The sequence below is a fragment of the Tursiops truncatus genome, chromosome 3 (assembly GCF_011762595.2).
Source record: "Tursiops truncatus isolate mTurTru1 chromosome 3, mTurTru1.mat.Y, whole genome shotgun sequence".
NCBI classification, from domain to species: Eukaryota; Metazoa; Chordata; class Mammalia; order Artiodactyla; family Delphinidae; genus Tursiops; species Tursiops truncatus.
In genome coordinates this window covers 76,086,431-76,113,938 of record NC_047036.1, presented here as the reverse complement: position 1 = coordinate 76,113,938, position 27,508 = coordinate 76,086,431, and the positions used below count along the sequence as shown (strand labels likewise).

Below are 27,508 nucleotides of genomic sequence, written 5' to 3'. Positions count from 1 at the left end.
TAAAATTGAAAAGGTACTTAAAGCATGGGTCAAGCTAAGGACTATATAACTGTCTTGTCCAAAATTATTTCTCAGTAGGTTCTAAGGGTCCTAAAAAGAATTTCATATACCAACGATCCTCAACCCTGACTGTACATCACTTTAAATATGCTCTGTGTCTGAAATCCATTACAAAATTTGAATCTGACCTCTTCTTAGCCCGGGCATTTAGGGGCAAGTAACATAAATATTTTAAGCTTTGGATTCCTTATCTGACAAATGGAAACAATACTTTGTTCACTGAGTTGTATAAGAATGAAATTTAAAAATCTATATGATGTGTTTAACACAATGCCTTATATATGGTAAATGTTGAGTAAACATTAATCGTCATTAACTGTGCTTCTTATTGCAGTGGGAGTGCCTCTCCTATTTCATCACTCTTCTATGTTCTATATTTTCTGACACTTCACCTAGAGCAATGCTCCCTCTGACAAATAGTTTATAGAGCTTGGAACCAAATTGCATAGCAAACAATTTCATTAAGGAATGGATTCTGGTGTTTCCATTCTTCCCTGTGTTTATGCCTTTGCTGAGTAATAGGAATTGAGAACTATTGTAAACATCTAGCATTAGGACGGTAGAAAAGACTCTCCCCGTGAGAATAAACAGAGTTTGAATGTTGACTCGCCCATTTGGGCTGTCTGTGCCGATCAATTCACTGGATTCACAACCTTCCACTCCATATGTGTAGGTGAATCCCAGGTGTTCTCATGGATTGTATGTCACTGTAGTCACCCCAAGATTTTAATCCTTAAGGCTGATACAATCAGAAGAGATTGCACAAGAGAAATTTCTCTAATTTTGGTGTAAATTTTATGTTGTAAAATACACTACTGCAGCCACTTGCAAATACCAAGGTGTCAGTTGTATAAGATAGGCCACTGAGCAGATGACTAAGGTTCAGAAGTGTAATTGATCAAGGAGAATAGTTACTGCGGGAGTGCTGTGCTTTCTACAACAAATGTACTCCTGAAAGGTTGTAAGTAAATCAAATGACTATAAATTGAATAATTTAAAAGGTATTAGAGGAGCTTATAACTTAAATAAATCCCTTGTGACTCTTCTAATTTAAGAATCCCTTTGTAAAGCAAGGGATTTATTTTTTTTTTAATATCAACTTTTTACATATGAAGTTTGTTTAAATTGCAGTACACCTGTACTAGAGAAAAGAAAACAGTAACTGATACAAGGCTTCTGTACATGCTACTCCCTCAGCTTGGAGCTTTTTTTTTTTTTTTTTTTTGCGGTACGCGGGCCTCTCACTGTTGTGGCCTCTCCCGTTGCGGAGCAAAGGCTCCGGATGCGCAGGCTCAGCGACCATGGCTCACAGGCCCAGCCGCTCTGTGGCATGTGGGATCTTCCCGACCAGGGCACGAACCTGTGTCCCCTGCATTGGCAGGCAGACCCCCAACCACTGCGCCACCAGGGAAGCCCCAGCTTGGAGCTTTTTAACTGTTGTGTCAAGGATTGGGCAGAGGGATGCTGAGCTACGGGTTCTCTCAGCCCAGCATTCTCACCTCCTGGAGAGTCCAGTGGTCTGGGTCATCCTTTCAAGAGCAGACTTACCTGTTTATGCTCATTTACTCCAGTGAGCAATACAATGATTTTCTATTTGAAAAGGTCAGAAACACAACTCTAAACTCCATTTATTAACTCTTTTATCAATCTTAAAAGCTTTCCCTGATCTCCAATGTAATTTTTTTCTTTTTGTACCCTGTTCTTTTCTTTACAACAGTCATCTAAGTTTGTAATTCTATCACCTGTGCACTTCCTTGTTTAACATCTGCCTCCCTCATAAACTATAAGCATTGACAATGTGAGATTTCCTCACCACAGTTTACTCAATACCTAGCACAGTGTCTGGCACATAATAAGCATTTAATCAGTGTTGACCAAGGAAATAAATGAGTAAGAAAATGTTTAAATGGATGGAAATTAGCCAACTCCCATTCACTTAGAGTTCTTTGGAAATGGCCCCATCTGATCTAGCTCTGAGCTCTCCCTCCAACTTCCTTCCTTTCTCCATCTTTCTCAGTCTGCTTCAGCCACACTGGCTGCTGGCTGATCCTTGAACATGCTAATCACTTGCTGTTTCCTCCACCTGGTGCGCTCTTCCCATTCCAGTGTCACTCTAATGGCTTAATCTTTCTCATCATTGTAGTCTCTACAAAATCACACTTCCTCTGAGAGGCCTTCCTGGACTCCCAATTTAAAATATCAGCTCCAAATGTATATTCTCATTGAATGCTTATATCACTCAGCATCATGGGTTTTTTTTACTTTTTTAAATTAGTTTTTATTGGAGTAGAGTTGCTTTACAATGTTGTGTTAGTTTCTGCCGTGCAGCAAAGTGAATCAGTTACATGTATACATATATCCACTTTTTTTTTAGATTTCTTTCCCATTTAGGTCACCACAGAGCATTGAGTAGAGTTCCCTGTGCTATACAGTAGGGTCTCACTAGTTATCTATTTTATACATTGTGGTACATATATGTCAATCCCAATCTCCCATTCATTCCACCCCCCCCTTTCCCCCCTTGGTAACCAGTAGTTTGTTATATGAAATTATAGAAAACCAAAGCAAATCTATGAAACAGAAAGCAGATCGGTGTTGGCCAAGGGCAGAGCAGGTGAGGAAGAAGAATGTCGAAAAGGATCATGAGGGAACTTTGGGAGTTATGGAATTGTCTTCCACCTTGACTGTGTCAGTGGTTGCATAGCCATAGACATTTGTCAAAACTCATTGAACTGTACCATTAAAATGGATGTATGTCCACTCCTGGATATATAGCCAAAGAAAATGGAAACACTAATTAGAAAAGACACATGTACCCCAATGTTCGTGGCAGCATTATTTATAATTGCCAAGGTATGGAAACAACCTAAGTGTCCATCAGGAGATGGTTGGATAAAGAAGATATGGTGTTCGTGTGTGTGTATGTGTGTGTGATGGAATATTACTCAGCTATAAAAAAGAATGAAGTTTTGCCACTTGCAACAACCAGATGGACTTAGAGGGTATTACGCTAAGTGAAATAAATCAGACAGAGAAGGACAAATTCTGTATGATGTCACTTATATGTGGAATCTAAAAAATACAACAAACTAATAAATATAACAAGAAAGAAACAGACTCATAGATATAGAGAACAAACTAGTGATTACCAATGGGGAAAGGGAAGGGGGGAGGGGCAAGATAGGAGTAGGGGATTAAGACGTACAAACTACTATGTATAAAATAAATCAGCTACAGGGTATATTGTACAGCACAGGGAATATAGCCAATTTTTATAATAACTATAAATGGAGTATAACCTTTAAAAAGTGTGAATCATTGTGTTGTACACCTAAAACTTTATAATATTGTACATCAACTATACCTGAATAAAAAAAATTTTTTTAATTAATTTTAAAAAATTGGGCTTCCCTGGTGGTGCAGTGGTTGAGAGTCCGCCTGCCGATGCAGGAGACACAGGTTCGTGCCCCGGTCCGGGAAGATTCCACATGCCGCGGAGCGGCTGGGCCCGTGAGCCATGGCCGCTGAGCCTGCGCAAAAAAATAAATAAAATAAAATAAAATAAAATATCATCTCCCAACACATTGCCTTACACTTCTGTCTCCATGGTGCTCCTCACTGAACTGTATATATCTATTTGGGTTTTTATGGACTCTCCCAGCTGTTCAGTGTAGTGTCCAGCAGGTCAAGCAAATTGCCTGTCCTGTTTATCATAGTATGAATACAAACCATGAAGGGCGCAAAGAAGATAAATAGTTTTGACAGAAGAAAGAAATACATTCTTTTCTTTTTCTTTCTGTTTTTTTGTTGTTAGTCACATTAATATTATGCCCTAATCATTGCTTGTGATAATAAAAATTTAATTTAACCTTAGAATAACTTTATGAAGTACTTTAATCATAATAGCTTAATGTTTACTTATTTGTATGTTTAAAATGACATTGTCCTATAATATCAGAGAATATATCTTTGATGACCTGAAAAATACAAGAAATTGGAGTCATATCGTCATCACCTACACCCCAGTATGGAAGACATATTTTTTGAATTTCATACCAACTCACTTTGCCTTTCAGTAATGCTAGTAGACCATCTATAATGAGAGGAAAATATTATAAGCCTGTGGTTCCCACATTTTTGAGGATTCACTATAATTTATTTGATTTTGTTATCACCTTCTTTGACGTTCTACTTTATACAAATCAGTAATTTTAATTATAAAATTAAGTGTAATTTCCTTTGAATGTTTTGTGAGACCTTAGTATTTCAAAACACAAAAACAAATAAAATTTTAAAAATAAATCTTAGGAAATTTTATTGGTTTTGGTGACATAGACAACCAGTATTTTATAATGAAGATGTTTTTCACTTAAAGCTTATATTGGAATTGTTTATAATAATGTCTGTGTCTTTGGCTTCATAGGTATTTGACTATGACTTTGGACTACAGGATGACTTTATGGGCTCAGCCTTTCTGGATCTCACACAATTGGAATTAAACAGGTAACTTTTGAACTGTTGTAATATCACTACACCTTTTTATGAAACTGGGCCTGTGTAACAGAAAATGTCAACAGATCTGGGTTCTAGTCACTGTTCTGTCATTTATGGTTGTGAGTGTTTATGCTAGCCAGACTTTCTCAAGTATGTCTTTCTCACTTACCTGGTAGAAATAATACTTAGCATCTTCCCTCACTATCTCATTCGACAACAACTATTCAGCAGAAAAATTCTTTTTTTTTTTGGCCATGCCATGCAGAATGAGGGATTTTAGTTCCCCAACCAGGGATGGAACCCGTACCCCCTGCAGTGGAAGCACGGAGTCCTAACCACCGGACCTGGACTGCCAGGGAAGTCCACAGCAGAAAAATTCTTAAGACACTTTCTTTGTCCCCCAGACTGTGCTGAGCACCAGGAATCTAGATTAAGACACGTTCCTTGCTCTCACATTGATGGTATGATTATAGTGGGGCATAAAGAAGATGATACATGTTAATCATAATTATTAATTTAAGAATGAGGCCATCACATAGGAAATAAGATGAGTACACTATGCATCGAAAATAGCAGCACTCTTATCACTTAAGCCGAAGTAGAATCTAATTTTGCCATCATCAGTAGTCCTAGGTTACCGAGGAGTAGCCCGAAAGTGGAGGCAGATTGGTTGTATTTACTCAGTTACATTAACTTATCATTGCTTGACTAGTTGTAAAGTAATGATTAGTTATAACTAATGTTATAAATATTAACCATTCCTTGCACCAAATTATGGGCTTTTATTTTTCTTAATGTATTACAACATAGGAGCTAAGAATTGATTAATACTACAGAAGAAAAAATAGGTTTTAAAAGGTTCAGCAGTGGGGCTTCCCTGGTGGTGCAGTGGTTGAGAGTCTGCCTGCCGATGCAGGGGACACGGGTTCGTGCCCCGGTCTGGGAAGATCCCACATGCCGCGGAGCGGCTGGGCCCATGAGCCGTGGCCGCTGGGCCTGCGCGTCCGGAGCTTGTGCTCCGCAAAGGGAGAGGCCACAACAGTGAGAGGCCCACGTACCGAAAAAACAAAACAAAAAAAGGTCCAGTAGTGCTGGAATGGATTGCAAAAGAGGCTGCCAAATCAGCTTTGGTGGTTTTAAAGATCTGGTTTAGATCAGGGGTCCCAACCCCTGTTAGGAACCAGGCTGCAGAGCAGGAGGGGAGCGGCAGGCGAGCAAGCAAAGCTTCATCTGTATTTACAGCCGCTCCTGTCACTCGCATTACTGCCTGAGCTCCGCCTCCTGTCAGATCAGCAGCATTAGATTCTCATAGGAGCGTGACCCCTACTGTGAACTGCACTTGCGAGGAATCTAGGTTGCACAGTTGCATGCTCCTTATAAGAATCTAATGCCTGATGATCTGAGGTTGAGCTGTGGCGGTGATGCTACCGCTGGGGAGTGGCTGCAAATACAGATTATCATTAGCAGAGAGGTTTGACTGCACAGAGACCATAATAAATCCATTGCTTGCAGACTCATGAAGCTGCTGTATAGCACAGGGAGATCAGCTCGGTGCTTTTTTTTTTAAATAAATTTATTTATTTATTTATTTTTGGCTGTATTGGGTCTTCATTGCTGTGGGTGGGCTTTCTCTAGTTCTGGCGAGTGGAGGCTACTCTTTGTGGTAGTGCACAGGCTTCTCATTGCAGTGGCTTCTCTTGTTGTGGAGCACAGGCTCTAGGTGCACAGGCATCAGTAGTTGTGGCACATGGGCTCAGTAGTTGTGGCTCACGGACTCTAGAGCACAGGCTCAGTAGTTGTGGCACATGGGCTTAGTTGCTCCGCGGCATGCGGGATCTTCCCGGACTAGGGCTCAAACCTGTGTCCCCTGCATTGGCAGGCAGATTCTTAACAAGTACGCCACCAGGGAAGCCCCTCAGCTTGGTGCTTTGTGACGACCTAAAGGGGTGGGATGGGGAGGGAGAGAGGGAGGCTCATGAGGGAGGGGATATAGGTATACATATAGCTGATTCACTTTGTTGTACAGCAGAAACTAACAGAACATTGTAAAGCAATTATAATCCAATAAAGATGTAAAAAAAAAACAAAACCTATCAGTGAGTGGCAAGTGAAAACAAGCTCAGGGCTCCCACCAATTCTGCATTATGGTGAGTTGTATAATTGTTTCATTATATATTACAATGTAGTAATAATAGAAATAAAGTGCACAATAAATGTAATGCACTTGAATCATCCTGAAACCATCCCCCACCCCCCAATCCCCGGTCTGTGGAAAAATTGTCTTCCATGAAACTGGTCCCTGGTGTCAAAAACGTTGGGGACCGCTGGTTTAGATGATCATGTTATATCATGTGGCAGGAATAGTGGAAAGCAGAGTAATGGGTCAGATCACAACTTTATATTTTAAATGTAGATGAATATAAATAGTAGAACTCCTTATATGTTGTAGTCTGAGCACAGTGGCAGCTTATTGGTGGTCTTCCAATGGTCATCTGTGCCTCAAACTGGACAAAAGAGTGGCCTTTTCTATACTTCCTATGTGTCCTTCATTCCAACCCAGAGCCTAGCAGGCCTGACCTCGGGGTGATTGCTTGCTCCCCCCTCACCATGGCTGAAGGAAGTCCTAGGTGGTGTCATATGTGGTCCGTTATCATGAAACTGAGCTCCAGCTAGACTGGGCTGTGCTGTTCTTCGTAAAGGCCACGGTTATTTTCTCTGTAGATTCTGCATAAGGGTATGCAAATTACTACGTTTAATCACAGAGCATAACTTTCTCTTTTCTCTATTAAAGATAGATTACTGGTGAAAAATAATTTTAAATGGAAAAGAACATATGAGATGGGTAAAAAACCAAAAGATTATGTATAAGCATTTGGTGTTTATTTTACCACATTACTTATTTTATGTATTTAGCTAACTATACCCTCCCCTCAAAACCACATAAACATCAAATTACCGCTTTTAAAAATCACATATTTGTGTATGCCATTACATTCTATGTATAGAAATCAACATGGGAATTCCCTGGCAGTCCAGTGGTTAGGACTCCGTACCTTCACTGCCAAGGGCCTGGGTTCTGGGTTCAATCCCTGGCTGGGGAACTAAGATCCCATAAGCCATGCAGTGGGGCCGGAAAAAAAAAAAAAAGAAATCAGTACCCTCTGGATGTAGACAGATGGATAATAATAGTAGCCGTATAAATACTTATGCTACTATATAATGCATTAAGGTATTGCTTTTGAAAAAAATAATAAATAAGCATCATAAAGAATTACAAATGTTCTTAAATCTTTATCATGTAATCATTATAAACTGTAATGAAGTTTGGGCTATTAATTTTTATATGTAATCATTTTTACAGGAAAATGAACCAAATCAAATTGTAACCCCATATACATATGTGTATATGTGTGTATATATATGCATATGTGTGTATGTACATATATATATACATATATACTATAATGCCTAATATGCATTTGTTAAAATAAAAGGAACAAGTTGTTATCATCAAACCACAATGATTAGTTATAACTAAATTAATATTGGAGCAATTTGCATTCACAACTATTGTAACTTATGTATATTATCAGTTTGATAGGTTACTTATGTTTCAATTAAAACCCCTGACATCAAAAAACTGTTCATATTTTTCATAACACCATTTCTTGAATTGGTAAATTAAGCATCATTTGAAAGAGTGTCCTAGTATTGTAAAATCTTAGCATTGAAAGGTACCTGTGGTTCCCCCAAATTATTTGGGGACCTTTATAAATGTATAGATTTCCAGACACCACCCACAATCTACAGAACCAGAATCATTATGGACAGAGTGCAGGATTATGCACTTTTTAAAAGCTTCCCAGTTGATTCTGAGGTGCAGCCAGGATTGAAAGTTTTTATTTGGACCACTTTCCCCATCAAGCCCTCTCCCCAGTACTAGAATCCAACAGTATCATTTACTAAATGTTAAGCTCCATGAAGACAAGTGTCTTATCTTTGGGCTTGACTGCTGGTTTTTACCCAGAACCTAGTATCACATATGTTCAATTCATGTTTTGTGAATTAAATGAATAAATGATTGAACAAGCAAGGGAACATTCCTAATTTGCCAACATTTCAGGATTCAAGTGTGGTGCTGAATGTTCCACAGTCCCTTAGGCTTATGGAGGGCATGAACCCCTATTCAATATTAATTGAAATATGTAAACAAGATATTACCTACACATTATCAACTGAATGTGTATTCTACATTATTTTCTAAAAGTTACTGTGGGTAATATTGCACAATTCATAATCTCTTCCTCAGAGATACTTATCTAATTCTGAAGCCTTCTAAGTATTGATCACCTCTTCTAAGTGCTGGTTTCCTTGCATTTCTGAATCTAAAAATTTAGGCATAGGTTTAAATAGCCAAAAATAGAAGCATTATTTTAAATAGTAGAAGTTCTTCAAATAACTATACGTTGTTTTTAAAGTATATTTATAATGTACATCGGGCAATTTATATTTTATATTTTCCTCTTCTCCCACTTGTTTATTTACTCTAAATCATACTTCTGATTAAGAAAAAAAAATCTTAAAGAACTAAAAGGAAGGTAGTGGTCAGTAAAAGACCGTCATTGAGTTATTGGACTCAAATTTATAGAAAATAGCTGCTATTGCTCTCTGTGTATTTAGAGATCACAGAGAAGGGCCTTACAGTTTTCTTAATAGTGCTGTACTTCCTTAGCCTTTCCAGCAACCCCACAGCCTTTCTAGAACCCCATGAAGAGCTGAAACTTAGACAGTGAATCCAAGTATACCCAATTGGCCCATGATTTATTGGACAACTTAATACATTGATGTTATTTTAATAACAACAAAAATTGTACCAGGAAATTAAAGGAAGACAAAATTTCTTTTCTTCTTAAAAATATATAGTATATATAAGTCCATGCACTCTCTCACTTCGTCCCAGCTTACCCTTCCCCCTCCCTGTGTCCTCAAGTCCATTCTGTACGTCTGTATGTTTATTCCTGTCCTGCCCCTAGGTTCTTCAGAACCACTTTTTTTTTAGATTCCATATATATGTGTTAGCATATGGTATTTATTTTTCTCTTTCTGACTTACTTCACTCTGTATGACAGACTCTAGGTCCATTCACCTCACTACAGATAACTCAGTTTTGGTGCTTTGTGACCACCTAGAGGGGTGGGATAGGAAGGGTGGGAGGGAGATGCAAGAGGGAGGGGATATGGGGATGTATGTATATGTATAGCTGATTCACTTTGTTATAAAGCAGAAATTAACACACCATTGTAAAGCAATTATACTCCAATAAAGATGTTAAAAAAATATATATATATATATAGGGAGGGTGGGAGGGAGGGAGACGCAAGAGGGAAGAGATATGGTAACATATGTATATGTATAACTGATTCACTTTGTTATAAAGCAGAAACTAACACGCCATTGTAAAGCAATTATACCCCAATAAAGATGTTTTATATATATATATATATATATATATATATATATATATATAGTATATATTTTGGCTTATTCATTTAATGACAGTTCAAAATCTTTTTTTATTTTATATATTTATTTTTTATTGAAGCATAGTTGACATACAGTATTGGTCTCAGGTATACAACATTGTGGCTCTGACAATTATAGACATTACAAAATAATCTCAATAAGTCTAGTAACCATCTGTCACCATACAAAGTTATTACAACATTGTTGACTATATTCTCTATGCTGTATGTTATATCCCTGTGTATTTATTTTATGACTGGAAGTTTATGCCTCTTAATTCCCTTCACCTATTTAGTCCATTCCCCCACTCCCCTCCCTTCTGGCAACAGTTTGTTCTGTGTATCCATGAGTCTGTTTCTGCTTTGTTTAGTTTTTTCATTTGTTTTGTTTTTTAGATTTGACATATAAGTGAAATCATATGCTATCTGTCTTGGTCTGGCTTATTGCACTTAGCATGATACCCTCCAGGTCCATCTGTATTATTGCAAATGGCAAGATTTCACTCTCTTTTTATGGCTGAGTAATATTCCTTTGTGTGTGTGTGTGTGTGTGTGTGTGTGTGTGTGTATGTATGTGTATATATATACATATATAGATATATATACACATAAATACCACATCTTTTTTATCCTTTCATCTATCAATGGATACTTTGGTTGTTTCCATATCTTGGCTATTGTAAATAATGCTGCAATAAACATAGGGGTACATGTATCTCTTTCAATTGCTGTTTTTGTTTCCTTTGGATAGATACCCAGGAGTAGAACTGCTGGATCATATGATAGTTCTATTTTTAATTTTTTGAGGCACCTCCGTATCATTTTCCATAGTGGATGCACCAATTTAAATTCCCACTAACAGTATACAGGTGTTCCTTTTTCTCCACAACCTCACGAACACTTATTGTTTGTTGCTTTTTTGATAATCACCATTTTGACAGGTGTGAGGTGACAATACTGTGGTTTTGATTTGCATTTCCCTGATAATTAATGATTTTGAGCATCTTTTTATGTGTCTGTTGGCCATCTGCATGTCTTTCTTGGAAACATGTTTATCCATTTTTAAATCAAATTGCTTGTTTTTTTGATATTGAGTTGTATGAGTTCTTTATATATTTTGGGTATTAAACCCTTATTGGATATATCATTTGCAACTATCTTTTCTCATTCAGTAGTTTGCCTTTTGCCGATGGTTTCCTTCATGCTCAAAATCTTAATATTTTATATCATAGGCCCACAGATGTGACCGTCACACTGAAAGATCCCCGCTATCCTGACCATGATCTTGGAATCATTTTGCTCTCAGTCGTCCTTACCCCTAAGGAAGGAGAACACAGGGATGTGGTAAGTTCCCCCTCAGCCTAGTTGTAGCTCAGTTGTTTGAATGTCGTGAGCCTTCTCTGAACCCAGAGGTAATATTAAAGAGAAACAGCATAAGAAGATCTGGCCTGTTCTTTGTTTCTGTGAGTATCCTGGGTATCAGTAGTCTAGTTGTATTGTATTTTTTGAATTCAAATTTCCTATTTTATTCTCCAGATCAGAACCTCTTATAAATAAGGGATACATTTGCATCTTTTATCATTATTTTATTTTCCAATTTCAGACTGTTATTTGTAGCAAATGGTGGTATTTATTCAGAGATTATATTTTTCCACATTGAGGTGTCCAGACCTTACTATTTTGATTATATTGTCAGATGTACCATAACAAAGAAAATGAGGTGAAATTACAATAGAGTTCCTGCTTTCTGGTATTTGTTTGATGAATGATTAATGAGTACTTTTCATCTTCTTGATGGGCTTCCTTATCGGTGTTACCCATTTTCCAGCCCTGGCTGGGTGTACTTCCTTGCACACCATGCTGCTATGAGAAACTGACAAGGGATACAGAGGAGCTAATTACTCCAGCACTGTTGAAGTGACGTTAAAAAATATCAGGTTTGACCTGCATCGGTATGCTTGCCAGTGCACTTTCTGCCACAATTTACCAGAATTTATTTATTAGACTCAGGGTACTTTCACATACTGGTAGCTATTCTCACTAGTTCTGATTGCAACACATTTTAGGAGTAGACATAATTTTTTAGGCAAGTTTAAATACTCTATTTCAGCAATGTGTGTATTGCTGGTTTAAAATAATGCATGATTAAAGTTGGTATATGTTTTCTGCTGGAAAGGTATTACTGGCATTTTTCCCTAGATTATAAATAAAAATAGTGAATTACAATTTCAAATTTGGAAGTGTTTTAAACTCATTGAAAAATTCACCCTTTCCAAGGTATTTTTCCTCTATCCTTTAAAAAAATTAAACGAGCACATATGTAATATTTGCAAAGAATGATTTAAGTATCTATATTTCATTCAGTGAGGAAGAAAATTTTCTTTTCGAACAAGTACTATCAAATAATACCTACTTGGAGAACTTAGCACTGTAAAAGAATGTATGTGCACAGGCATAGGCCCATATGCGCAGATGGAAGGGTGTGTGAGGACATTTTTTCACAGAGAACATTTAGAAATAAAAGCCCATCATTTTAAAAGTCACCAATTCAGAATATATTATTTCACCCAGTGCAAGCCAAGGAGTATATGCTAGCTGGTTAATCCATACACAGGAATAAAGTATAAGTGTTCATTTATTCAAATAATCCTGGTATTCACGAGGAACCTACTATAAGCCAAAGCCTGTGCTAGACCCTTTGGATACAGTAGAACTGAAATCCAGTGGAGAGCTCAGAAATCAAATAATCATGGAAGGAAATGTAAAATGACAGCTGTTTTAAGTGCCATAAAAGAGAGGTGCATGCTGCTGTAGAGCAAATATAGGAGAATTTGTTCTAGTCGGGAACAGGAATTCTCCAAGGAAGTCAAATGGGAGATGAGGTCTGAAGTGTGAATAGAAGTTGATAAAGGCAAAAACACAGGAAGAGAGGAAATATTTCAAGCAGAGGAAATAGCACATGCAAAGGCCCTGTGGCTAGAGAAACCAAGCTGCACTCCAAGAATTGAAAAAGTACTGGAGCTTGGAGAAGGTGGAAGCAAACAGAGTGTGAAAGATCCTGGTGCATGATGGCAGTGAAAGGGAGACTCCCAGACTGCATAGGGACTGTTGGCCATGTTAAGGTTTGTGGTCTTTCCCCAAAGAGCAATGGGAAGCCTTTGAAAAGTCTGTAAATAGGAAGTGGCATCATTTTATTCGCCTTTTGTTGTGTAGCTGCATTGTAGAAAACAGATGAAAGTGTAAGAATGAATGCTTGGAGACCACCTAGGAGCTATTTTGAAAATCCTGGTGGAAGATGATGGAGATTTGGATTAGAATTGTCAGAGGTAGAGATGGAAAGAAATGAAGAAGTTTATCTATAGGAGGTAAAATCAACAAAACTTGGTGATAGAATATTTTGGGGGGGGGGATCCTTTGTTATTTTAATGAAGGACAACACCATAAATGAAAATACCTAAGGGCCTGAGGTCTTAGGACGTGTCTCCAAACCATCCAAACTGCCAGTATTACTGGGGATTCAAATGATATGGCAGCTGTTTTAGTTATTTGGGTGATTTGATGATGGAGGGTCTGCTGATTTTTTACATTAAAATCATATTTATTAAATACTCTAACATCAGACTGAGGGTTTGAGGGATTAAGTTAGTATCAAGAGACTTTATGACGAGGCTGCTGAGTTGTTCTAAATTACACAGAAATATATGTCGGCACAGGCAAAGTAGTTCCTGACATTCGTTTTTCTTCAACCATTCTCGCAAAAACCCTTCAATCTCCACTGCTGTTCAAACTTATTTAGGCACACTGTCTTTCTATTTAGAAAAGATCATTTTAAAATATTATAGTGGTCATCAGTGATTTATCAAACACGAATAGGAATGAAAACAGGTTACATGAAACAGTTACACATCAAAAATCTGGTATTATTAATCTTCTTTTCTTCCTTTTTCTTTCTCCTTATCGTATCTCTCCAGCCACATTCACCCTTAACACAAAGAGTTCTTCCTGAAATCTTCATGCCATTTTCTTGGTTCAGATTTCTTTGGCTACCCCAGCTTTTTGGAAAAAAATCTTTTACTGCTGAGTATTTTTCATTTGCTTGCCTTACTTCATGCCTCCCCCTTCACAGTCCCAAATAGCACTGGATTGATTCTGCTGCAGCAACTGAAAACGGGTGTCTTCTTCCTTCCCATGTTGGACTCTCACCTGGCTTCTCTCTTCTTCACCAGAGAAGCAAGTGGCTTATCAGGGGCCAGTGCCTCAGAAAAGGTACAGCAGTTCGCCTCTGGCTGGCGAGCTCTCTTGACTTCAGCCACAACTGAGAAGCAGTGAGAAGAGTGACTGGTGTGGCTATACTGGCTCCTCCTTGTGGACGTGATCAATAACCAGGAGCCTGGGGTTGGTTGTTGACAAGCAGCTGGGGCAGGGACAGGGGAGGAAGCATGAAAGGTCCCCTACAGGAAATTCTGTTGGGACCCCCAGTATCCTGGCTAATTGGATTCCTAGATTGGGATTGGGGCTTCTAAGCATATACTTTACATGATGAAAATTTCTAACAAAGACATAAATTTGTGCTTTTTCCCCTTTGTTTATTTCGGTCTATATAGCAATTCTAGAGCTGTTTATTAATTAAGATCTCTAAAATTGGCAAGCGACACTAGTTAGGAGATTTTGACACTCTGACTAAGAGATGCCAGTTGTAGGCATCTATTGGAAAAAAAAAACACTTATTGAGCATCTATAAGCATTGTACCAAGTTCTATAACTCCCTCTTTATTCTTCTAAGTGTTCAGTGACCTGTGGTTATTTCTCTAATGAAATGGAAACTCCTGATGAAGGGCTTTAAGACTCTCCAATGAGTGACATATGTTCCCTCACTTGTAACCTTTATACCAGACATACAGACTCCTACACAGCTGACCTCCTCTCAAGTCCAAGCTTTCTTCAATGTGACCTTTCCTACCTAAAATATACCTGTACTGTACCTCACCTCACTTCTGTCCTATAGCCCATCACTCCTGGTTAAAAATAATAATAATAATTCATAAATATTTATGTATATATAAATTATTGCTTCTGATTACCTTTCTTATGATGACTCCTCTCAAAACCTAGTCCAGCTTTCTGTACCTAGTGGTTATTCAGTAGGCTGTGGATGAATCTCTAAGAGGATTCTTAGAGAATGCTTGATGGGATGCTTCAAAGGTCCAGGGAAAGGTATTTTAAGTTTCCTTCTTACTTCCATATTCAAATCCCTGAGGTTGTCACAAACAATATTGGAGATAATTATTTAATTTTCCTATTGAATTCTTAAAATTATTCTATTAATGATAATCTGATTAAAATCAGTCTATATTGCTCTTCTCAAGATTTCTAATGATGACGATGAATTAGAAGCACATCACTGTATTTTTTTCTTTTGGTAACATGTCTAGTATTGGCTAAGTATATTTCCCTGGAATACATTTGAAATTTCTTGGTTAAAAACAGTCAATTATCCAATGTATCTTCAAATTAAATTTTTATATGCCTGAAATATATAACATATTGCTGCAGTGAAAATGACATGCTGAACTTCCACAAATTATCCAAGAACAAATCTTATTTAGAGAAATTCAGACTCATAATGCAGCCAACCAGAAATCAGTTACTAAATGCTTCACAAGTCCACTTACTATTCAGAATGATGTATAGAGAAGGAATAGAGGATGATTTTGCATTGACCTTCACACAGCAAAATTATGAGTTCTGTTCTCTTTGATTATTAGCTCAGAAATAACCTATTTTAAGCTTTTGGGACTTAAGACTTTAGTTCAGAAAAGCACATGTTTATTCTTATGCCTGTGTTTTGTAGACTTTGCTAAATATTTTTTATGGATTAACATGGAGAATGGATGATATGAATTTCAAGAGCCATTGACAAATAAATCCTAACCATCAAGTAGGAAGTAGAACATTAATGTAAAGAAATGCTATCAAAAGTGGGAAGAAATGAGTAACTGGAAATACAGAGGGCTTAGCATCACAAAGTGCTAAGAGTTCTCAATCAGTTATCTTGTGAGTGTTTAAATCACTGTTAATACTGACAATGTGTTCCATGAATCACGTGGTTGGGATGATTTCTCCTTGTGTGGATTGCCAGTTCTAGAACTCAGTAAAAATGAAGAACAAGTTGAAAACCCTACCAGCCTACTGTATCTACTAAAGCCCCTCAAACATGGAACATCTAATTATAGCTAATTAAGAAGTAAATATGAGTCATAGCAAAAGTATTTCATAGTTGCTTATATTAAAATATTCTCCATTGAGTCATGATTGAGTCTTTTTTAAAAGATTCCAGATGTTAACATATATATATATTTTTTAATTTTCAGTGTTGTATGTATGAGAAACCAAAATCTTCTTGGGGAGCATGTTGATGACTTGCATGACACAACTGTCATTTCTGTTTTGAATGCATGCCCTGTTTGATCCTGCAAAAGTGTGTAGTGCATATATGTGTGTCCTATATATATGGTATTTTGGTCTGATAGTGTGTTTGAGTTCTTTCTGGCTCTTTTTCTAGCAGAGTTCAATCCACAGCTTTCTTCATTGGAGGATTTATGAAATAAAAGTGAGTTAATTTGTGTTACACACTCTATTAGATAACCTAGACCTAACAAATTGCTTGACTAAAGCTAAAAAGTAAAAACTTTTAAGAAACATATGAATTAACCTCAGTTGATCTTTAGTGAATTCAAAAAATATATTTTTCTCTATGGTTTATTTTTGAAAAATTTCTGAATTATTCCATAGGCTAACATTTGAAAAAATATCCACCTATAAACAGTTAATATATATGTTTTATAATATGTATCTACCATAGTATTTAGCCATTCTGTGATTTTTTTTTATATCTATAGTAGTCATGTAATTGCCTAAAAAAAAATCATTGCAACAAAAGGGAAAAGCAAAAAATGGATTGAGATTGTGGAATCTTTTAAAAACATAATCAGTTCTGCAGCTCATAGGCCATATTTTTATGCACTTATTCCATTTATTGGGCTTCAAAGAAAGTTGAGTTGCTAATAAAGAATTTGAAGGTACTATAATATTAGATAATGACACTTTCAAAAACAAATTCATATGTTTCTCAGCTGAAGTTAAGATCAAATAGCAAAAAATAAATCTTATTTTTCTACAATTTGCTTCATCCCCTATGTTTAACATTCCCCAATCTTTCTTCTCTAAGTGTCCCACAGTTAGTAAAGGTAACAATGTTAATAGTATGTCTGTTAAATTCACTTTTTAGAAAACTTTTATACTGATTCCAGTTTTACTGAATCTACTTTAACCCTAGAAAACCAGTTTCCTAGAAACTGAACCAGGAAAATAATGAATTGGTCCCTGTAACTGCCAAATCTTTCATACTGGTACGTAGGGAAATCACTGACCTTTTGTTTGTATCAGTGTCCCAATCTGAAAAATAATACCATGCATCTTGTTTGTAAGACTGATTTTGAAAGACAAGAAAATACCAACCCTATAGTTTGCTTTACATGTGGAAGGTTAATCGCGTGCAGTAGTTTTGAGTGGGGGGATGTGGCTTTGACCAGCAGTAGTGAATCTGTGTAATATTGAATAGTGTTACCCTGAGAGTCAACTCTTCCTCATGTTCTTAGCCCCTTTTTCATAGTAGCATTTCTTACCAAATAGAACTTTGTAAGATTCTTTGATACTAGTTGATGATGATAAATGGCCATGAGTTAAGAGATTTTCCTTTTTGATTTACTTATGTTAATTGTTCTCACCTGATTTGACTCAGAACATTGTCCCTAGGAATTATCATTCTTTGTTCACTGAAACTCTGCTTTCTGAGAAAGTTGAAAATTTATTGCCTGACTCTTCACGGGGCAGTTTTTATGAACGTGGCATACCACAAAAGTATTTCGTGTCCAATTGCCTTTTAGTGATGAGAAAGTGGTGGTGGTGGCGGTGATGACGACGACTAACTCATTTAACATCAACAACGAACATCTATTAAACGTCCATCTCCCTAACCCGATGGTGGGTTTTGCTTCAGAATAAATTGGACATTAGTACTTAGAAAAAATATAAAATAATACTTTGCAGTTCCTGACTCCATTTGAAAAAAATTGGGCACTGTTGTAACCTTAGGAAGTCTATTTCTCTTCCATATTTTGGTCAATATCTAACACAGAGTGTATATAGAGAAAATGTAACCTATAAAACCACTATCTGCAGAAAAGAGGAATGTATCCTTAACCTTGACAATTTTATGATATTTCTCCTTTCCCCTTCTAGAACCTCTACATAATTCCTTTGTCTTGGTTTAGGCCAAAGGTTGCCTACTAAATGACTTACTCTTATATTAAAATCTTTCCTTTTTTGTATTTTTGTAATTTATGAGTGGTTTCTGAAATGGTCTTGCTTTATAGTGAATTTTGCTGAAGGAGATAGGGTTCTTAAAGGCATGAGTGTACTTCCTTGACATATAAATATGGCAAGCATTTCTATAAGCTGTGTTCTTTGTTCCAGATATTCCCTCATCTGCCTTAAAAGTAATGATAAAGCTAAGAGAGGGTAAAGAGGTTATCAGGAAGTTAATACCTCAGTGTTCATTGAGAATTTTTTTTAAACTGGAGAGGAAATTAAAAGCCATTGGATTTTTATGAGTTACTTTATGCAAGAGACCAGTGATCTTGGGCACTCATCACAAATCTCCATCAACCTTAATTAAAACTTGAAGTCATGAATATCTCTTACTATGACACAAAAAAACTAGTTTAAAGGATATATCATGGCTAAACATTTAGCAAGAAGATCCGCTAATAGCCATCACGATATGCAGCACTTTTTCTCAGTCGAAAGCATTTGTCAACCCTGATGTAATTAAAGATTAACTGGAAGCAGAGACAATTCTAAGATGCTGCCAATGCAACGGACTTTGAATGAGTTTGAAGAGAAAAGTTATTATACACCCTGTAAAGTCATGGCACATCATCAGCCTCCACCACCAAAAGTAACAATTGCTAATTGGGAGACTTAGTGTGTTTTTTTCCTATCAATAAGATATTTCAAATTTTCCATTCTATTTAAAATATACTGTCCCATCTCTTTGTACAAAAGAATAAAGGAAATGAACTCTCACCAGAAAGACTGCTTCAATGTTAAAGGTGCTTCTAGCTGCGTGTACGTGAAAAACAATTTTTGTCTTGTATAATTGTTGCTGGAAACCATTTGCTGTTTAAATGTCAAGCTTCCTCCAGAAAACAATTGGCTGCCCTGTCCTGTACTTGAGTGATAAGATAATGAAAATGCTTTATTTCATTTACAGACAATGCTAATGAGGAAGAGTTGGAAAAGATCAAGTAAGGTAACACTTAGCATGTGATCTTTCAGCTTTTCTTGTTGAGAAGCACTATCAGCTGCTTTCCCAATCTCTCTCATACCTCGTTAAACTATACCTCAGGATTTCATCACTCTTCAATTGTTTTTTTTCCCCATAAACTTTAAGCAAACCATGTGATGCTTTTTAAGTAAATAGAAATCACACTGATCAATCACATCCAAATCATCCTCTTGCTAATCTCTGGTCACTTCTCAGCATCATTCGCAACATCTGGTTTCTGTTCTCTGTACCACAGGGTCTAGAAAATGCCTTTGCTCCAGATCAGGTATAAAATAATGGCACTAGGGTAGGGACAACTCCAGAGAGAAGGAAGATCCCTGTAATTTACTGTTTTTGTTCACTGAAAACTGAGTCTAAGATTTTCTAAACTCAAAAATCCCTTTATTGCTACATCTTTGGAGTGTATCATGAGAACAATTTTCCATCATTTTCTCTTCTCACTTCAAGAAATAAATAGCTCTTTGGAGTGAGAGGAGTTTATGGATCCTATAACTTACCAAGCTCTGGCTCTTCTTATAACTTGTAAAATATATAAGATATAAACTAAGCTTCTAATTTGTTCAGTGGTGATACCACTCTTGGACACAAATAAATATCAAGATGAAACTGACTTTTGTATGACTACTCCTTGGAATAAATCAAAGGGATTTTATTTGTGAAAATCTTTTTTGCTCAAATTTCTATTTTTAAAAGTTGGTATTCCTTTTGAATAGTGATTCATTTTCTTAGACCCTGGAACATGACAATCTTTTTTCTTCCATTCTGATTGAATCATGCTATTACTTAAATTTTTCTTTGATTTTGTCACTTTCATTATTGTGAATTAAGAAAATACTTATCAAAATGATTTTTTAGTTATGGTAATGTCTTAATTGCTTTAACAAGTATTTCTTACTGTAAAAACTTTCTTCCCAGTTGTTATAGAATTAATGACCAAAAGATAATTTGGATCATAGAAAGGTCAGGTCCACATTAAAAATCACCTTTATCATTTTAATAAAATTAAAAACATTTATTAAGGAAAATTGCTGAATATTTCTGGCTTACTGTTCACTATGTTTTCTACAGGCCAAAATAAAATTTCAACAATCTTAAAGAAATGTTTGCACTGTTCATATTTGTATTACACTTTTTTCTTTGTAATTGTACTTCAGAATTAGTGTTATCTTGAAAGTATATATGTTTAAAAATTCAGGTAATTTGGCTTTCTTCATTCTGTGTCTATCTTATACTATATCTATGTAAAAACATTGTAATCCATTAATATGTAGCAATATCTCTCTTCCAGTTGTAGTTAACATGTAATGCTAGAACAGGATATTATATAGTTTTTAGTATTACTTAGTGGAAATAATCCATTTTATTGTGAGGTAAAAGAACAAACATAAAGATTCTTCTTTAAATAGTTCATTTAATTTATATTTAAATTTAATTTTAAGGATCAATTCAGTCAACATAAATCCATGTCTTTTCCTTTGATCTACAATAAATAAATAAATAAATAAACATCTACTCTTTACTATTTTTATGTCTAAACTTCTTAGAGTTTTTAATTACTAATAATCCAATTGTACATTCAAGCTGGTGAATTTTCTAGCTGGCCATTGATGACACAGAATTCCCTGTGTCTAACTGCACTCATTGGGAGATTAATTTTAGTGTACATGGTAATATGGCTTTTGGGTTTTTAGCCTAAGGAATTTTCAGTTTTATAAAGTTTAATGGGGATATTGAATGCTGTGTAGAAAAAAATCTTTTTTTTTTCCATTGAGAACATACTGAGTACCTGATAATTCATTCAGTTTGTCAATGTCCCCTAAAATATATGCCGTATTCATCCATATTAGTGTTACAAGAGCAGAGTGTTAAATTCAAAATCCAGGGAAAGTTTGAAATTTCAATTACCACCTAGTCCGCCATCCTTCACATACAATGAGACTGCTCCCCCAATTCTTTCCTCCAGGGATTGAAGGAGGGAGGGCAATGTTCAAGTAAATTGTGCTTCCTGAGAAACTAAGGGATAAATGACTGTACGTGTAGTTGCGTGTGTTACTATGTTACTGTGTTGTGGAAATGCATCCCTTTTCTAATGATTTCAGCCTTCCCCTTAAAGATTCTTGTGTGAGTAAAGATTTTTCCTCTTTTATTTTTGGAAAGAGAATATAATTTATTTGCATGACACTTAAATACAAGTATTTTACATTTGATAGAACTATGCTCAAAGTCAAAGGTGAAGTTTTCATATAAATAGGTCATTTTCTTCTTTGGAATCTTGGTTTCTGGGAATAAGGTCTACTTTTTTATAGCAGGGCTTCGGTATGCTGCCTGTATTTGAGCACCCATGGTGAAGGTGAGATCTGAGAATTATACACTTTGTGGCAAAGACTTCAATAGAGTCAGATAGTGTTGTTAGATATTCTCTCCAGTATGGAGTTTTTCTTTGCTTGTTTTTTGCAGAAGTGATATAACCATGGAGCGGGGAAGTGCTTTATTGACATTGTTAGCTTTTTAATATGCACATCTCCCCTGTATACAATTTCATCAGCTCATGGAATTTTCCATTACTTAAATATCTGCTTTTCATTTTCATTGTCTTGCCGATAGCAGATTTTTTCTGCTATGGAAATCTAATCTGTGGCAATCACATAATGTGGGGTTGTATTTACTAATGAAAACAAGAGGGGTGAAGAGCCGACTTGAGGAGTAATTGCTGTTCAGGACAGACTTAGATATTATTTGGAGTAAATGTGTTACCACCTAATAATGAGTAGGAAAAAAATACACCTAAACTTACCCCTGAAAAGGAAGAATGTATAAAGTACATGCTATATTTAAATGGTGTGTTAGCCAGTAAATAATTACGGATTCCGTAGTGTTTCCTCTTTTGGGGATAGTAGCATCCTTTAAAACATTCATTCTGGTTTTCCACAAGCACACTTTCCATTGTGCACATTTCTAATTCTGCCCACACTCAGCTGTTGTAGAAAAATGTTATTTTAAGAAGGAAGGGATCGATGTCTCCATAAACTTGGGCAACTGGATAATTATCCTGGTCAAAGTATTATACTTCGGTGACAAAATGCATTTTGGCAGAGAAATGATGATGCTTTGAGTTATTGTAATATTTTATTCTTTAGAAGAAGCTTATCATTGATAATTTATTATAAGGCTAAATTATTCAACAAGAAAGTTTCATGAGCTTGGAAGAGAAGGTGTATATGAATTTTGTGAATAAATTCTGTGGGGGTCCAACAAAAAATGGAAAATAAATAATGAAATAATCGCCTCTATAGATGGCAAGCAGAAATGATTTTATACTACATTGTGTGTGTTTTAACATAGAAGAATGAGTTTATCAGTGGGTATGATAATAAACTTATGTGCTTTCAATAAATCACTTTAATTCTATGAGAAGTAACCATTGTGATAATATAAAGACATACACATTGCAATTTCTATTCTCAACAATAACAGTTGAAAATTGTTTTAAAGAGAGTTCATCCTTTGAATAATATAATATGACTATGTGATGACATCTCATTAGCATATCTTCTGTTACTTGATGCCTTATTTTTTTAGTAATATATCTTTTTTATAAAGATTTTATTTTAATCACTTAGCATAATTTTAATGAACTATAAAACACTTTATTCACTAGTTGAATGAGACAATTTATAATAAGACTTTTGGCAAGGATATTGTTAATTTAAACTAGAGAACACTCTCAACACTGTAAGTCTGCAGGGCATAGTTAAACCTGACACCTTGGATGACACATTAAAAATGCATCAGTGAAAACCTCTAAGTGCTTTAATTTAAGAAACGGTAGAGAAACAGATTAACACATTTTTAAGTGTCTCACGCAGTCAGACATAGTGGGGAAAAAAGTCATTATTTAACAATTATCATGTCCTTTCTACAAAGACCTCATATCCTGATAATACGTAGATGATGATCCTTAAAAAATTGCAAAAACTGAAAATCTTATTGGTCATTGACTTTCTCAACTGTGAATGACCAAAATGGCTTTTCTTTGCTGTCTCATTTCAAATGATTCTGCCTATGTATTTGAAAAAATTAGTTGCTTACATGTTTTTGAAGGAAATATAAAATTCTTTTAAAAATACTTACTATTAATTTTGTCCCCCCAAATTTCTGTTATTTGGAAATGCTATAAAGTCAACCTCATAATTAGGGCTTATAAGAGTCCACAATGCTGCAATAAACAAAGGGCTAATAGCATGAGCATTTGCATTCTAAAGGACTGTATTTTTACCTCAATTAATTACACTCCTAAAATTTATAGTAAGTTTATTTAAAATAGAGATAGCTTAATGTCAGTAAATATTTGATTATCCCCTCAAAATACATGGCGCCATAATTAAATTTTATATTGAGATGATTTTTTTCTTGCTGTTTTGACAGGGTTTTCCCATAGGTATAAGATATCATACATTTTTATGTATTGTAATTCATAACTACAGGGATTTCTGTAACAATGGCATTACATTTATTTGACCACTCATGTTGAATTTTTAAAATGTTGTGGGTCCTTTGGGGAGAGAATCTGGATGAGTTGGCACAAAGTGAAAGGACAAAATGTAATCTCAGGCAGAAGATGGATTCCATAATGCCTGCGTGCTAGCTCTAAGATGTTTAATTTGGGGTCATAGACTGGCCTTCACATTGCTAATGTGTGCTACTAAGTCAGCTGATGGTTTCCCAAGACCCTTTCTGGGCTGATCAAAGGGAAGGGAACTAATATAACTTGACTCCAGGATGATGGAGCTAAGGGTTCGTTCACACATTACATGGCTTTTTAATTCAAAGGTATATATATATATATATATATATATATATATATACACACACACACACATATAATGCATATCAGATATATTTAACACATATATGTATATATGTTAGATATACATATATATATACACATATGTATGTATATATATATGTTAAATTGAGTGTGACCGGGAGGAGATTTATTGGTTTTAAAGCCCCCTAAATGTTTACAATGAAATTAAATCATAATTTTGTAAGGACTGGTTGACAAGCCCTGGTTGACAGCAATATATACACACATATGCATGTATTTATATATACATATCTACAAACATACACACACATATGAAACACTTAAGGTAAAATTTCTAAAAAAAATAAAAGACAAAGCAAGGCCAGACTTCAGCCTGGTGGGTCCTCTGGGGAGCTGACCTTGTCTCTCTCCCTTCAACAATATTTGAAAGGACAGTGGGAGTTGCAGGGGGATTATATTTATGTTTAATGAGTATAAATGATATGAACATCTATTTGAGGAACCAGAAAGTTGTGTTTCGGTGTGCAGTTCTACTTACTTCACATCCCTGTTTTCAATGACACGTCGATAGGCTTAGTCAACTTGACGGAGGCATCCGAGAGCCACAGCTTTGATAACGGATTGCAGTCTGACCAGGAAGGTCTATGAAAATTGTTTACTTATGAATTTATTCATTTTTTACCTCTTAAATGCCCAAAGAGGTATTCATAAAAGGAAATTATACACCTATAAAAACATGCTGTGTAATAATACTGCTACCTGGCTTGACTTTGACATTGGAATCTCAGGCTTCACAATTTCCAATCTATTGTGAATGTCTTGAGTGTCATAGAATTGCTGAATTAAAATAACACGCAATGGGTTTAAAGGCCTGTACGTATTAAGGCTAACAAAAGATACCACTTTCAATAAAAGTTCAGTGGCTCTCCTTGTTTGTCTGATGGCAAAGACATTGAAGATTTCTGTGATTTATTTTACATAGAAGGGTGAAAAATAGCATCATATTCATTTGTTATGGGAAAAAATGAACTGTCCTTTAGTTTTATCTCTCTGAGAAAAAGAATACATGTTCTAGATTTTTTAATTTAAAATCTCATTAACTCTTAGATTGACAGAAGGATTTTTGATCTTTGAGGAGAAATTTTCTTAGTCTGTTGGTTTTTTCGAGGCAAAAAATAGATTTAAAAACAATATTACCAAAAAAATATATATATATTACCAATGGATCTTGCTACTTAATAAATTCAAAACCTCAGCAGAAATAGTTCAACAATTCAGAATAACTTCAGTTATTTTCCTTCATCAACTTGATACCTCTGGCTTTCATTCTGTTTCCATTTGTTGTTACTTTATAATTTTAGCACTTTTAAAATGGCACTTTCCCTCACTTGCCAACCTCTTGTCTTGATGGAGACTGAAGTGTAACTAAATATCTATAATTATAATTTAGGACAAGTCTTCCCTGGGATTCTTGAAGAGTTTATTCTGCTTTTCTTGCCCTCCATATTAAAATCACCACTTTTGTTTAGAACTCATTATCGTAATTCCAGGTGTTTCATTATTATTGTTTTCTGTTATTGTTATTATTAGAAACTCTAGGGAAAAGAAGGCCTTGGCTAGTTTGCTGTGAATTTTATATTTATCAGAGCTATAAATGGCAAAAGGGTCCACAGGAAAACTAACTTGTTTCATTTGAAATAAAGACCTAAATTTACATGACAATGTGGGTTGTAAAATGAAATATAAATTTTAGTTCATAATGACAGAAGTAGTTAAACATGGCATGAAAAGCACAGCCTGGGGGCTTCAGTGGATCCTAATGTGACTGGTATTTTTGTTTCTCAAATTTTAACAGAGAAATGTAAGTTCTAAATCTTGATAATTAAAATCTCCCCTCCCTGCCGCCAATTCATCAATCTCATTTGCTCTTTGCATACTAATCACATAATTAGATCATTGCCCTCGGTGTTCATCTGAGGAAGAATGGAGAGTATGGAGTTGGTGCAATTTCAGTATTAGATCACCTTAGGCCACCTAAACTTTAAATGAAGTAACAATATTTTTAAATGCTAAATGGTTGTCTTAGTTGTTGTAACTGTCAAATCTAGAGCCAAGACTTTCACATTGATTTAACACATTTTGCAATTGAGAAACATTGAGAAAAAACTCAATGTTAGCTAAATAATTTGTGTTATTGGCTCTGGGGAAATTATTTGTGTAAGGAACTTTGAGAAATAATTTCTTTCATATGATACTTTAAAATTTATCCACATTTTGCTAAGCATGCTGCTTAATTAAAAGAGAACTGGGAATCAAGGTAAGAAGAGAATTGGCAGTAGAATAGGAAAAGCTGCATCTTTTCCAAAAGGTAGAATAAGGTTTCTTTGAGTTAAACAGTAGCATAGCATCAAAAAAATTGCAATCATTCCATCTAAGGTTTGTGCCCTCACGTCCAAATGTAAGTGTATTTTTTTAGAATTTTCTTTTCAGAAACTGATACAACAGTGTGCGAAGTGTGGCAGGTGAGAACCATACCTGTAAGGGTAAATGAATTATAACTCTGTAGTGATGGTAAAATCGTGTCTTAAACTCAAGACTTTTTCCCGATGACCCTGACATTAGTATGCTACCTGACCGAACTCTATACAAGTAACTTAGGAAAATGTAATTAGTTTCATTAAGAAATAGATTTCATGTAAAAAGCACAGGTAGATTGCATAGATGATCTCTGATATAATTCTAGCTAAACTTAAATTACTCAAATTGCTGCACACCCTAAAGTTCTTTAGTTCGTTATTATTTTCTGATATGATTTTTGGAAGGATCACTTTGAAAGAAATATATATCCTTAAGCAAATGAAATTCCATGTGACTAACAGTCAATCAAATATTTATTGAGCACCTACTATGCATAATTAAGTATCATGCGAGGTGCTGGACCACTACCATCTTAGTTGCTAACACAAAATCATGGAATAATCAAATAAATTACAAAACGGCTTCCTCTACATCACATTGTCAAAGGCTGATGCTTTCTCATAACTGTCATCAGTTTCCCATAATATTACCATAACTGACACCCAGAAACAGGATGCAAAACATGAAAGTTTAAAGGATACATGTAATTTAAATGTTCTCTTTAAAAGTAACTGTGCTTTTGATTTCCTAAAGGCAAATTGGTTTCACTTTATAAAA

At 35.5% G+C, this 27,508-nt stretch overlaps 1 protein-coding gene across 25 annotated transcripts in view; it reads left to right on the top strand.

Moving 5' to 3' along the window:
* Positions 1 to 27,508, top strand: part of MCTP1 (multiple C2 and transmembrane domain containing 1) — a 534,125-nt gene that overhangs the window by 274,528 nt on the left and 232,089 nt on the right. For 14 of the 25 annotated variants that reach the window (XR_012330780.1, XR_012330776.1, XR_012330779.1 and 11 more), the window contains exons 4-6: positions 4,484 to 4,563; positions 11,309 to 11,420; positions 19,411 to 19,449. Coding sequence is in view for 20 of the 25 variants with exons in the window: in XM_033853025.2 (XP_033708916.1) it covers positions 4,484 to 4,563; positions 11,309 to 11,420; positions 19,411 to 19,449 (231 nt within the window). In the remaining 5 variants the exon portion in view is untranslated. Of the gene's footprint in view, positions 1 to 4,483; positions 4,564 to 11,308; positions 11,421 to 16,638; positions 16,687 to 19,410; positions 19,450 to 27,508 lie in introns of all 25 variants that reach the window. The other 11 variants (XM_073802311.1, XM_073802312.1, XM_073802307.1 and 8 more) reach the window with 3 other exon arrangements.